General features: G+C 36.8%; 1 protein-coding gene across 40 annotated transcripts in view; it reads left to right on the top strand.

Annotated features, from left to right (window-relative positions):
- The window catches only part of MYBPC1 (myosin binding protein C1), a 173,210-nt gene extending 159,929 nt beyond the window's left edge, over window positions 1-13,281 (top strand). For 38 of the 40 annotated variants that reach the window (XM_073620372.1, XM_073620371.1, XM_073620370.1 and 35 more), the window contains 2 exons: window positions 1,777-1,963; window positions 13,100-13,281. In XM_073620372.1, the coding sequence (XP_073476473.1) occupies window positions 1,777-1,963; window positions 13,100-13,200 (288 nt within the window). In that variant the 3' untranslated portion in view covers window positions 13,201-13,281. Of the gene's footprint in view, window positions 1-1,776; window positions 1,964-6,449; window positions 6,494-8,740; window positions 8,781-13,099 lie in introns of all 40 variants that reach the window. The other 2 variants (XM_073620335.1, XM_073620345.1) reach the window with 2 other exon arrangements.
- Window positions 13,282-14,716: the final 1,435 nt, after the last annotated feature.

Raw genomic sequence — 14,716 nt, 5'->3', positions numbered from 1 at the left:
CCATTAAAGCAGATTTATAGACTTTTCTTCTCTCTTCAAAACAAACATTTTCATTTAGCCAAGTAAATTTATGTTATTTCTTTTACTGTTAAAAAAAAAAACTTATGTTATTTCTGAATACTCAATCACTTGCAGAGAAATTAACAAAAAAAAATTCCTTTGGACATGACTGAATAATTGAACCAATTGTAGCTTTACTAAACTAAGTGAAAAATGTACTTCTTTAGTGAATCAACCCTTGTGAATTACCATGATAAAACAAGACACTTCTGATGCCCCTCATCATTTCCATGATTATTTTGCTATGTAAATAAAAAGTAACAAAGTCTTGTTTATAGAAGCAAATGGAAAGTTAAAACCCATGAGGATCTGTTACTTTTAATACACTCCAAGTCAAGTTGATACAAGTTAATAGTTTGTACTTTGCTACATTGGGTCAAACATGGATGCTTTTAGAAATATGTGTTTTCATAAAGTCAGTGTCCACCTTGGGACATCCCTTCCACACACCTCTGTTATACATCAGACTCTCTGAACATATGTAGAAATTTACCTGAGCTGACTTGTGTTTACTAGTGTTCAGAATGATTGCTATGATACCACTGTAAGCTTTTGGAAAAAAAGTTACAACTAGGACCACAAAGGCTTTAATAAGAGGTTTAACAACATTTCTGGGTTAATTCCTAACCATCAAGTTAAGTAGCTTATTCAAATTCTATGAACTGTATCACACCTCTATTCCTGAAAATGATATATTTATGCAATGCACACTGAAGAGAATGTGGGTGTAAAATAAGCCCCAGCAAAGGTAAACTTTGTTCTTTCTCGCTATTCGAAAAAATCTTACTAATGCTTTTTAGTCATTGTCCTGCATAGTCCTATTGCTCTTCTACCTTGTTTAACATTGTGAATATGTTGTGTTTTTCATTCATGATGTACGCGTCTGTGCATTAAAAATATTTAAAGTTGCCTAATGGTTTGTCAAGACTTTAATGGTTTGACAATGGTCTTTCAAGGTTTCACATGCATTTTGTGATCTTCAAGAGAACCTCTGGAGCCCTGAACCTTAGGGTCATCAGTTCTTCAAACTTTGCTTTTCATGTTCTGGGCCACCCCTTTCTTACTCATGCACCTAATTGTATGTCTATTCATGTGATAGAAAACCTCTCTGACCAACAGTGTGGTGCAGGAGGTGAAAGGCGGTATGCCACAGATTGATATTTTGAGATTAGTTATGTGTAATTGGGGGTCCTGGTTTTCAGGACACCAAGGATACTCATCAAGATGTCCAAATCTGTAGGGACCTCTCATATTTACTGCATATTTCAGTCATTTTGTCAATATAGTTTAGTGTAGTCTAGTTTAATAAATCAATAGGCATACTTTATATAATTGATAGATCTGTGACAAGGATCAGGTGTCTTTGTCAGATAAGGTGGAAGAAATTAGAAGGATGTAAGAATTGATATGAAACAGTGATGTGTAAAATAATAGTCTAAAATGACTCTCAGCCCAACTGATTCTATGAAAATAGAGATATTTTTCAAACTAGACAATTTTTTGGAAAGCACTTTTGAAAATTGTAAAACTTACATGAAAGCAATAGTTGTATAAGAAAGTTAATACCATTTTTTTAAGAGGCTAGATGTAGTACTCAACAATTTTTAATTTTGTATTTGTTGTTTCCCTCAATCATATTTCTGACCTATGATAAAAATTACAGATTATGAAGAGTTCAAACAACAGGGCTATTAAATTATGTGTTATTAATTACAGCCTAAAATTACTTGGATGAAAAATAAAATGGTAATTGAAAATGACCCCAGATACAGGATGTTTAGCAACCAGAGTGTATGCACACTGGAGATACGTAAGCCAAGCCCCTATGATGGAGGCACATACACCTGCAGAGCAGTCAATGACCTGGGTGAGGCTGAAGTTGACTGCAAGTTTGAAGTGAAAGGTAAAGTGATGTAATATTATTTGCCGTTCTTTTAATTAACCACACCAAATATAAGGATACAGGAATGAAAATAATATACACTATTTGTTCATGGTGATTTATCAATATTAAAGGTAAGCTCTGGCAGCACAGGAACCTGGGACTATACCAAATTCAACATGAATAAAAAAAAAAAAAATACACTAGGCCACTCCCTATGACACTATAAAATACAGCTAACATAATGTATAATATTTGGATGAATATCGCTCTTGATGTGTAAGCATCAAATGTGCAAGCATGAATCTGCAAATGTTAAACAGCCCTTTGGCATTTGCAATTCTCTTACTGTCCCTACTCCTCTTTCTTCTGTCGTTAGAAACAACTTTTAGTTTTATATGGCTAACATGAACAGTTGAAAATGTTGAAATGTAAAACAGGGGAAGGGGAGGGGGACATTTGGTTTCCGTCTATATATCTAAGCTGTATAAAAAGCACACTTTTAAAACCACTTACTCAAAATAAGACTAGAAAATTACACTTTGGAGTATATTTTTAGGGTTGAACTATTTACATAATAGTATTGCTAAGTAAAATCATATGAAACCATAATTATCCTAATTTTTCTATTTGTTCACAATAGAAATAATAAGTTAACTACAACATACCAAACTAAAACCTCATCTAAGCAGAAAGATAATATTGCATAGTTTATAACATTATTTGTACAGTTGTAATGTAGTGTTACAGTATACAGTATAATCATTAAAAAAGTTAAACGAAAAGGGCTGTGCCAACGTTTTGCAAAAGTCAGAGATGCTTTGATTTTCCCAGCTTTCTTCATACAAACCAGTCTTTGCTCCAAAATCACCTCCATTCTTCCAAGGCTTCACATAGCAACTATTTTACCATAATTTATTTGTTTACATTCTAGTAATGTCTCCAAACTTTCAAATATATTGTGGAATGATAAATTGTAGATTTAAAAAGTAAATTACTATTGTAATTATAAGAACAAACGCATAACAATATCTTTGGACCTTTCTGAACCATCCTGGAGTTTATACAGGAGAAGATTATACAGCATGCTGAGACTCCTGTAACTGTAGTTATAATTAAATGGGAATTGGAGGGTTGGGAATATAATTGCTGCAAAGAAGGTATAAAGAGGACAGGCAATGGATTTTTTTTTAAGTTTTAAACTATTTTAGAAAAGTAGTATAAAGCCCCACTTCTTTTAGTATCTTTGGCACAACATTTGCATAAACCCACATAAGCTCTTTTCATTTTATGGTGTACAAGGAAATTGTTCCTACAACCAGTCCTTACTGCATTGGCATGGTAAAAACTCAAATGACCATGATTAAAAAAGCTCTTGTAAACACTTGTAAACGTTTCACAAAAAGCAACATAATGCTAAATTTGTATAAAAGGCGCCCTGAGATGATCCATCCTACAATCATGCTGCCAGTCCATCTTCCCAGTGGACCCTCTTAAAGTGGTAGTAAACTCAGCCACAATGATCCTAAATAAACATAAGGGTAATCGTGAAGTACTTATAATTCGCATCTCCTTTTTATTTCCTTTTATTTTCTTTTTATTTCCGGTTTCTGTGGCTTTCATTTGTCAGATTCCTGTCTGAAGCCTGCACCATGTTGTCTATTCTCTTCCACTTCCAGCATACTTCTGCCCTCCGTCTAATATGAGTGCCTAATCTCACGCATGAGTTAGGAAATCAACCTAGGGTCAGCACTCTTGCGATATTGCAATGCAATGCCGCAAGTCCTGCTGATGAAGCTACACGGCAGGAGGATCGCTTGACTAACAGCACACACAGAGCATGCCATAGATGATGGTCAAATTGCGCATGCGCCAGTGATGTCACTATAGAAACAAACAATCAGGCTAGATCTTCTAAAGGATGCAGGTTAGCAGATGATAAAGGACAGTGACAACAAGTAAGTAATAGCACAGTGCTTGTTATGGGAAAAATTGTGGATTGTGAGTTTACTATCGCTTTAAAAACCTAAACTTTCTGCGGAAAACATGCAAAAAAAAAACCCTGCCTCCTATAGTGAAGTACTCAGTACCTGAGTGACCACTCACCAGACCCAAGCATTATCTTATGACTGGGGGGGCAGGGTGTTGGACCTAGCCCTAAAATACAAACTTTTAAACTTTTAGAGAATTTAGAATAAAATTTTCACAGGACCACAATGGCACTGGGGGGGGGGGTTGTTGGCCGGCTCTGTAAAAATAGGATTAAGACCTAAAAGTGCCTGCTTTAGATATTAGCTTTGACTTTATTTTGCTTTCTAAATGAAATATTTTACAACTATCACTATAACAAAGTACAGCATTGTCCCCTTCTACCTTCCTCCTTTGCACCACTAGCTTACTATTTAAATAAAGGTATGCCTTTAGAATAAAGAAAGAAAATTGCAAACATTAAAATCAAAAGTGGAATAAGTCTTTATAGACTTTATAAGTCTCTGATAAATACCACCTTTTGATAAATTGTATTATGATGATTACAGTATGAGTTGAAGTTTGGCCACATTGGGAAACTGAAACAACTTTTTGTATGTTTTCATTTTCTTTTAACATATGCAGTGGTTGTTTGATTGAAAAAAGGATCTGTGGATAATCATTGATTCTTATACTGGTAATTCACACCTTTTTTGCAAAAAAACAAAAAAAGAAAGTTTTTTCCATCCTTAACCTTCAACTTTAAATGGTATGTTTGTAAACTAGCAGTTATAAACAAAGCTCAGTGTTCCCACACAGCTAATAACAATAAACATCACCCCACCCAAGTTCTAATTTGTGCAGTTCTCTGTATAATAATCAGTGTATTAAAAAGTACATAAAAATAATTTAAAGTGGTCCCATTATAAAAAAAAAATAAAAGTCAGCAGCTGCAGTATTTGTAGCTGCTGACTTTTATTTTTTTTTTATAATCGGACACTTACCTGTCCCAGGGTCCAGCGATGCAGGGGATCGAAGCCCCGCTCCTCTTCCCCTCTGTTCAGCGGCGCCGGCATTGTAACTGCAGGCGCCCGGCTGTGGCTTCACAGCTGGGCACCCACTGCGCATGTGCGAGCGGCGCCGTGATTGGCCGCGCAATCATCTGGGACCTGTCACGTGTCCCAGATGATTGACAAGAGGGAGGGGGCAGAGCTGAGCCCTTCCTGCGCTGAGGGGAAGTGATGCCCAGGCACTGAAGGAGGCAGGCTACGAGGGACCCCCTAGCAACAGCCATTTAGAGGTGAGTAAAAAAAAATAATTTTTTTTTAGGTACATTTATGATTTTTCTTTTTTTTGGGTGGAACACCACTTTAAGAGCTATAATTATCAATAAAAATATTTTAGCAAAAGATCACTGGGTTCCCCCAGGGACGTCATTACGCTATTCGGGAGCTAGTTCACTCACACACACAGCCAAGGCATGTTCTACCAAGCGAGTGTGGAGGAAGACAGGCAGAATAAGCAGGTTATTTTTATGCACTTGCATGTTGCTCTTAGATAAGTATTTTCAACTCTTATTTTATTAACATTTTGAAAATGGTGAGCACTATGTGGTTCTCTCTGCTGGATATGCCTAATATGTAGATACTGTGATCCAGAGGATACCATTCCTGGAGATATTAAAGCAATATCAGACCTTCTATCACTTAGAGGTCAATATCTCAGGATAAACACATTTCCAAAAGTATGGGTGAAGGTCAGATCACATTTTATGGGACACATTGATGTGATTTGTACACAGTATCACATGTTTGATGAATAGATTTAGACAGAAAAAAAAATTTGAATCACAAGTGGTTTGTGCTTTGTTTATTGGATCAGCACTTGGAAGATTATGATGGTTTTAGATTACACCGTGGACTATTTATAAAGAATGTTTCACATTTGAGTTTTTTCACATTTGATCTTTTGCTGCAATATTTACTGTACTGTTTTGTTTATGCATTATTATACAGAGCACTGCATGTATTAGAAGTTATATGTGCACTAGAAGTACCTAGCATTTTTCATACTGGAGACAAAACATGTATATAAATTAATTAATATCTGAGTCATTTTGAGTGACTTTGGCCAGCCACAATCAGTCCACCAATGGCTAAAATGCACAACTCCAGCCTACAAAAAAAAGGAATATGTTAGCTACAAAAGCACTCATTGCCTTGGTCAATAAAAAAGAACAATATGTATGTGAATCTCAAATTTGTTTGCTAACATAGAGGCATATAGTGTTCAGTACTATCAGGTTAGTAAATACCATATTAATATTGGGAAACATGCAGTATTTGAAGAGCATGCACTAACTTAGAGTGGTTCATAAAGGTGCAGATGTGCATAAAGCACTGCTGCTCAAAATATTTGCACAAATGTTCCTGCATACAAGTGTTGTGTAGAGTATGCCATCTATCTGCTTACCCAGTTAGGTGTCGCTTATACCATATGCAAAAACAGCGTATATCATTGAAATGTTCTGATTCTACAGGGTCAATAAGCGGAGAACCTTTCGGCTTGTGGAAACAGAAGCAGGTTTACTACAAAAAATATTACACTCAATGACACCTCCCATTGATATAATCCCTGCTCATCTTGAATTGTACATTGCATGTAATACAAGTATTTGTAATCTCAGACAAACTTACAAATCTTGTTTCATGGTAAATCATACTTTGACCAGGGTATGCATTTTACCATGCACTTAACATAACAATGCATTTTCAGAACAATATTTGACATCATTCAGAAAACACCATTGACCAGAATATTAATACATAGTAATATTCTTGAAGGTTATTTACAGTTAAGATTCTGAAAAGATCACAGGTCCACTTATTGGAACTGATGTCACCCCTGACTTGGAATTGTTGTGTCACCAAGCAGTTGTGTGTACTCTGGCTACAATGGCCATGATTGAGCTCTTTGGTCACTGTAGCTGTAGTTGACATTGTTCCATATTTTAGATCAGGGGTCTCCAAACTTTCTAAACAAGGGGCCAGTTTACTGTCCTTCAGACTTTAGGGGGGCCGAACTGTGGCCATTGAGAGTAGAAATTGTCCTGGCATCAGTGGGAGTAAACAGTTAGAGTAATAGTGACCCATCATTGGTATTAGTGGGATGAATAGTGTTCTATCATTGGTGTAAGTGGGAGGAATAGTGTCCCATCATTAGCATTAGTGGTAGGAATATTGTCCCATCATTGGTGTAAGTGGGAGTAATAGTGTCCCATCATTGGTATTAGTGGGAGGAACAGTGACCCATCATTGATATAAGTGGGAGGAATAGTGTCCCATCATTGGTATTAGTGGGATGAATAGTGTTCTATCATTGGTGTAAGTGGGAGGAATAGTGTCCCATCATTAGCATTAGTGGTAGGAATATTGTCCCATCATTGGTGTAAGTGGGAGTAATAGTGTCCCATCATTGGTATTAGTGGGAGGAACAGTGACCCATCATTGATATAAGTGGGAGGAATAGTGTCCCATCATTGGTATTAGTGGGATGAATAGTGTTCTATCATTGGTGTAAATGGGAGGAATAGTGTCCCATCATTAGCATTAGTGGTAGGAATAGTGTCCCATCATTGGTGTATGTGGGAGTAATAGTGTCCCATCATTGGTATTAGTGGGAGGAATAGTGACCCATCATTGGTATAAGTGGGAGGAATAGTGTCCCATTATTTGTATTAGTGAGAGGAATAGTGTCCCATCATTGGTGTAAGTGGGAGGTATAGTGCTCCATCATTGGTGTAAGTGGGAGGAATAGTGCTCCATCATTGGTGTAAGTGGGAGGAATAGTGCCCCATCGTTGGTGTCAATGGGAGAAATAGTGCCCCGTTGTTGATGTCAGTAGGAAGAATTATGCCCCATTGTTGGTCTCAGTAGGAGGAATAGTGGCATGCATCGGTGGGAAGAAAAGTGCTCCAAGGGCAGGTTAAAGGCACGCAAAGGACCACATCTGGCCCCTGGGCTGCAGTTTGGAGACCACTGTTTTAGATGAATGGAAAACACTGCATGCTTTTAGGTGCCTCTGTTAAATTTAATAGGCTTCATGGCTATTACAGCTGCAGATGTCAAAGAGATCATTGATTTTAACAGTGCATCATGTGTTTAGAAGATGGTGAACACAGTACTCCTGGACAGAGATGACCAATGTAACAGCAGGAAATTTAAACAAGGCGTAATATACAATATATGGCAAACATTTACAGTTACAGCACACCTTGTGTACTTTGCTGCTTATCTGAATTTATTGATTATAACATTCGTGTTTTAGAACATACAGTATATGTCAATACAATTACAACAAACCAACTTTTAGTGCTTATTAAATACCATGTACATAGTTTTGTTCATCTACCATGTACTTAGCTTTGTGGTCATTTATGGTCTATATATTACCTTTAAAACACATTTCTAATTTTCAACATATATATATTATATATCAAGTGTGTTTCTTTGTGTGTGTGTCTATATATACATATATATATGTTTTTATTGTAAACTCACCCTGTTACACAAAGGTTAACCTATAAAACACTGACTTGGGAACAATGGCAAACATAGATCTGCTGGTATGTGTTCAATTATTAATTCAGTGATTAATTGTATTTATGAAATTTATTAGACTGCTGGCTTATACTTTGCACTGTGCTCCAACACCCACCACACCTTACTAAATGTTTAAACTATCATGACATCACATCCTGCTCAATTTGGCAATCACTGTCTTCTTTATTAGCGTCTAAGTAGTCATTACTTCTCTTTCTCTCTCCCTTAGTTGCACAATAAGGATTATTGAATGTATATTGTCATCTAAGGTAAGCTTTCATATGGACATGTCATATGAAGCTTATGTCTTTCCATGCAAAGTGTCTGTCCAACTATAACCTAACCCTGGTTTGCTTCACCAGCTAACCCTCCATTTTTTTCAACTATGTCATCCAACTAATACTTACTGATTTACATGTTTACTTCTTATTGGTCATTTAAAATTTTCTGTTTGGTTTACTTAGAAACCAGACAAAACTGAAAGCAGTTTGTGGCACCATGACATATTATGGTTAACATCATGACATTGGAATGGATTTTTTAAACAATGAGAAACAACCTAATTATCCAGATCATATTTTTTTTTATTCAAAATACATCATGACTGTCCAGCTGGTTGCTAAAACTGTTAAAAACTATCACAGGAGATATAAGAAGTCATATTGAACAAAGGTCTAAAGTTAGATGGTGCATTTGATATAAAACATCAGTTTATAAATGTATAACCCAATTCCATTAAAGTTTACCTCAAAAAAAAAGGAACATAGATTTCATTGGTGGAGTCAAAATATAGCTTCCTATACATGTGTAGATCAATTGTGAACCATCTTTAGGTCCAACCTGCAACAATTTTGCCATTTATGCTGATAGCCAAATTTGCAGAATGTCTACAAAGAATGTAATGTAACCATACCTTGGTAAATAAAAATAAGCGATTAGCTTGCCCAAACCCTAAAAAACATTGGTTAATCTTTTTGCTTATCCTGTAGATCTAAGTAGTTTTACCATTAGTCAAAACAGGCACATTCCTATGGGTGGCAGAGTTAAAGAGACAGCTGTAAAAGTACAGTCATCTCATAGAAATTTATTTACACCTTCTCATAATATTCTAAGTCAGGTTAAACCAGTAAACCAGTAAAACAGGAAAGTGTTGTTTAAACTGATGACCCGAAAACTGAATATTGAAGAAATGTAGCTCTGCCTGCATCAATGCAACCCTCAAATAACATCCCAGTCATCCCATAGTAAAAAAGTCACATATCCAAAAAGGTCCATACGCAGTAAAAGTGGGAGTTTGGTCCAGTTTCTAATCTTAAACCTGCTCCTACCCCTATTATAAGTTCTATACTAACAAGCCTGTAGAGGAAAGATGTCTATACAGCACTTACCTAATATAAGAGTGCTCAAGTCCAGTCATGTGATTGGCTCCCAGCAGCTGTTTCAGGGAATAGGAGAGATCGCCAACAATGGTTGTAATACCTGGGCAGGGGCGACACCCATAGGCTTACTATTGGGCATCCATTGTCAGCTGTCTCTCCTCTCCCCTGAAGTCAGAGCTGAGAGCCAATCACGTGACTGGACCAGAGCACCCATAGATTAGGTACACATCTTTCCTCTACAGGCTAGTTAGCATGAGAGCAAGTTTAAGATTAGATCGGTTTTCCACTTGATTTATTAACGTACAGTTTCTAAGATTATGCCTCGGCAGCTAATATGTAATGCTATTTAAAAAAAAAATTAAAAAACCTTTATAACAAGAAAAAGAATACATTGCATTTATAAAGCCAGCGTCTTGGTGTAGTGCATGGGTGCTCAACCTGTGGCCCTCCAGCTGTTGCGGAATTACAAGTTTCATCATGTCTCTGCCTGTGGGAGTCATGCTTGTAACTGTTAGCCTTGCGATGCCTCATGGGACTTGTAGTTCTGCAACAGCTGGAGGGCCACAAGTTGAGCACCCATGGTGTAGTGTGTACCCTATTTCCAAACTTAAGTTAATTATTTATGGGCTTATATAGAGTAATTTTTTTTTTAAATGCAAGCAGTGTAGGTACCTGAATTTGAATTGGGGAATTAAGTCGATTTAGCTATTTGCCTGGAGTTTAGCATTAACATTATATGCAATACTGACACAAAAACGATTTACTCTACATGTACATGATGGTGGATTCATTAATATGTGACATATATATGATGGATTACTCATCTGTGGTATGTTACATGCTGATGGTTTTATGTACATGTATATCATGGTGGATGCACTACCAGTACTGAACATGTACATAATAGGATTCTCATCTACAGTACATGTTATCTGGATATATTGGTTGCTTCATCTTCATTTACATGATGGTATGATCATGTAAATATAAAATGCAAATGGTAGTTAATTCTAATACAAAACCTAAAACAGATTTACTGGTTTTCAGTACATATACAAGATTGGTATTCTACATATAATATTCTTCCTCAACATATAGCCTACAAGTTGTAATTTTAACTCTGTAAAGAATGTAAACAACAGCAAAAAAATGTCTCCTGTTTCATGTAATCTACAAAATGACTTGATAATTGCATTGCATACAATGAATTGTGGTGGAGTAAACAAGGGCTAAGGAAGGAAAACCAAGTTGATTCCAGTGCAAAGTGCAACAACAAAGTGTAAAGATGTTTGTTAGTGTAGTTAAATGAGCAAAACAAAAAGAAAACCTGGTTGCGATGGACTATTGCAGTATGTAAATAGTCATCTTAGTTTACTACCTTTGTAAATAAGCCTGCACGATTAAGAAGGAATGAACCTGACATTTGCCAATTATAGAGAAGAAGTAAAACATCTGATTGGTTGCTATGATTGTACATAAGTGTGAATACATCATCCTCCAGCTTGCAACATGAAGAAAGAAAATGTCCCAAGAAATCTAGAGCATTTATTGCAAGTTTTAATATTAACTTGAAACATAATTATATAGAAAAGCAAACTTATAAAGTGGGATGCAGCATAAAGCATGCTGAGACTAGGTCTAAAATTACAGTACAGAAATATTTGTTGGGCTTGGTAGATGTCATTACAGTGTATAAATGTCCTTCCACATTAAAATAGCATTACATTGAAAGTCAGGGGGTCTACATATCTAGCTTTTATCTAGTGAAACAATAATTACGTTTTGTTTATTTTTTTTTTTTAGAATTTCATCAATATTTTAATATTCTTTTTATGTTCTATGTACCTTCCCAATATGGACTAGGACTAATTCCAGCATTCTGAGATCTGCCCAACCACTCTTAGGGCACCACGTATGTGGGTAGGGCTGCACAGAGCAGGCCAGCTGATTACTTTTTTAGAGAATGATAAGGAGCTACTTTTTGGGACAATTATCAATGAAGAAATGTGTCCTTTCTTTGCTGTGAATTTATCAGTATAAGTAAGTAAGTACAAGACAGGCACATTCAACTTTCATTTAATTTGTGTGAACTGTAAGGCCAGCCATACACAAAGCGAATTTCTTTCCTGCAGGTTGCAGGAAAGAAATTCTATTGATTCCCCCATCAACACAGACAGTGTTGATGCGGGAATCCCTTCTGCTGGGCCATTGTCTTCTCCTGGTGGAGGGGTGGGGGAGCCTTCCCTGCCAGGAGAAGTCAATGAATAGCAAGCAGCCCCTAGAGATAATCACAGGCAAAACCCGGCATGCTGGTTGCATCCAACTTGATCGATCTACAAATCTTGGCCGGTTCAGCAGGAATTTATAACCGTGTGTGGCCTGCCTAAAGCTGGATACACACTGTACAATTTTCTGTAGATTTTTTCCTTCAGATTTACCAAAACCATATACTGTAATATGAGGTCAAACCTTAAGAGTTTCAATTTGTGTGCAATCAGGCAGGCCCTTTCACTACATGGTTTTGGTAAAGCTAAAGGACAGACAACAAAAACTGTATAGTGTGTATGGGTCCTAAGACTTTGGAGAAGCAGAGAACAAAAAATGTATGTTTGAGGGAATCCCAGTTCCAGTTCTTTCAAATGAAAACCTGGCATATATTAAAATTCTGTGCAACAGTATATTTCACCCCTATACAGCTTATGTCTGAACATACTGAAATTTTACTCCATACACAAAACAGGGACTTTCCAAATATTATTGTTGCCACTGCAACGAGAGGTGAAGGCAAGCTTTCATTGGGTAGACACATTTTAGGTGACAATGGCCTAATAGGGGGTTTCCTGTCACTTCCTGTTGTGTCCGTAGCACAGGACATGAAAGAAAAAAAATCCCCAATGGGGATATTGTATGTATAAAAACAGATACAGGTTTTAAACATTCCTTACTCTATTCCAAACTAAACAAAAACATTTTACGCTTTAGATATTTTAATTTTATGGCTTTCTAATGTGTTTATACATTTACTTTGTGTTCATAATTCAAATAATGTGTATGCGGAAAATGGATTTCATTGCCAGATATTCAAAGTGAGCTTTTAGATCATTGGCCAGCGGTGAAAAAAAAACAATAAAACAAAAGCTGCTTGGAAGTAGGTGCAGAAAATGGAATCATTCTAGGTTATCTTAACTTGTCAATATTCTGCTTTACAGGTGGGATCACATTTTTTCGCCTTCTAATGCAAGGTGTGCCTTTGTCTGTCATCGATTCTTACTTACGCGAGAGAAATGCCAGTAAGCAGGAGAGAGCATGAGCAAGTCCAGAAAGCCAGCTGCTTTAATACTGAATTGAATCTGAATGTCAACATTACAGTGTTTGATCCTAAAGCTGCATTTATAAAATTATAGTCTTTTTGTGTCTGTTGTCTTTACATATTTGTGACCGATAAAAAAAATGCATGAGTTGGCCTGGGGAAGAGATGGATGAGCTTAATGTTTGGCTTGGGGCTTTTCTACAACAAGACATGGTATGGATAATTGATATCCCTACTTGAAGCAGCAAAATACTTGACTTGTTCAAAGAAGATAATTACATCAATTTAATTAGACTTTGTTTTGTGGTTTAATATATGGCCTTACATATCACTGATATATGGCAAAGATTTCATGCAGCAGCTTTGTTAGCGTTTTCTTTCTCCAAGTAGAACTCATCAAGCATAATAAGGCGATACTGCTGAAAACAAAAAGTGTAATTTAATTATTGTACAATAAACAAAAAACATGTTCCTCCTTAGAGAAGTGTTCTTATTTTCATTTGTGACGGTTTTAAAAATTGTTTTTCTCGTTCCCAGTAGCCCAGTAACATGCTGTAGTGTAGAAGTAAAATGTTTTTTTTCCACTTTAAAGGATAGCAAGCTTTTAGGAAACCTTAGCTTAACAATCCACATCCACCACACCCTTACTTTACTAAGTATTCCCTCTTGTACATACCTCAGATCGGCAAGTGGTCATATCAAAAGCAAGGAAGTGCACCAGTCCTTTGTCAAGCCAAGAGGGCCATGTTGTTCTGCACATGCACAATATTTTCTTTTAGGTCCAACTGAAAAATCAGACTGCTTGCAAACCTGTACGGAGATTGCCTTTTTATTTGGGCATGTGGAGAACAGGCAGCACATGCACAATATTGTGTAGCCCCACCAACCGGGAAGATGACAGGAGCACTGCCTGCCTTTGATCCTGTATTTGGTCATCCACTGACTGCACAAAGGGGTATATTAGCATGGGAATGGGAGAGCTGTTAGGCTTAGGTTGTCTAAGGCTGGGTTCACACTTGTACGACAAACGCTCTGACTTTGGGAGCTAATTTCGCATGACGTATGAAAATCAATGTTTCCCTATGAGAGCCGTCTTAACTGGTCTGACACAAGTCGGTCCAACTTTGAATATGCTCCCTGCACTACTTTGGTCTGACTTTGGTCCTACTTCAGCCCATTAAATATCATTGAAGTCAGATCAAAGTAGGATCCTTGTCCTAACCATCCAACTTGTGACATTCTACATGGTGATTACAGCAGCAGTAAAAGGAATTGATGTCACTCTGGGATTGTTTTGATTGGTCAAAGGACAAGTCGTACTATCTCAAAGTCAGAGCAAAATCTTATCTTGTTAATTCAAGTTGGATAGAAGTAGGACCAATATAGGACCGATGTAGGACTGATGTCACAAAGCAAAGTAGGATGACAGTCGTATAACTGTCGTGTAGTATCAGTGTGAACCCAGCCTAAAACTATAGCTATCCTTGAGGCTGGGTTTACACTGGTACGACATACG

This window comes from Aquarana catesbeiana, linkage group LG03 (assembly GCF_042186555.1).
Source record: "Aquarana catesbeiana isolate 2022-GZ linkage group LG03, ASM4218655v1, whole genome shotgun sequence".
Taxonomy (NCBI): Eukaryota; Metazoa; Chordata; class Amphibia; order Anura; family Ranidae; genus Aquarana; species Aquarana catesbeiana.
This window is presented reverse-complemented; position numbering and strand designations above follow the sequence as displayed.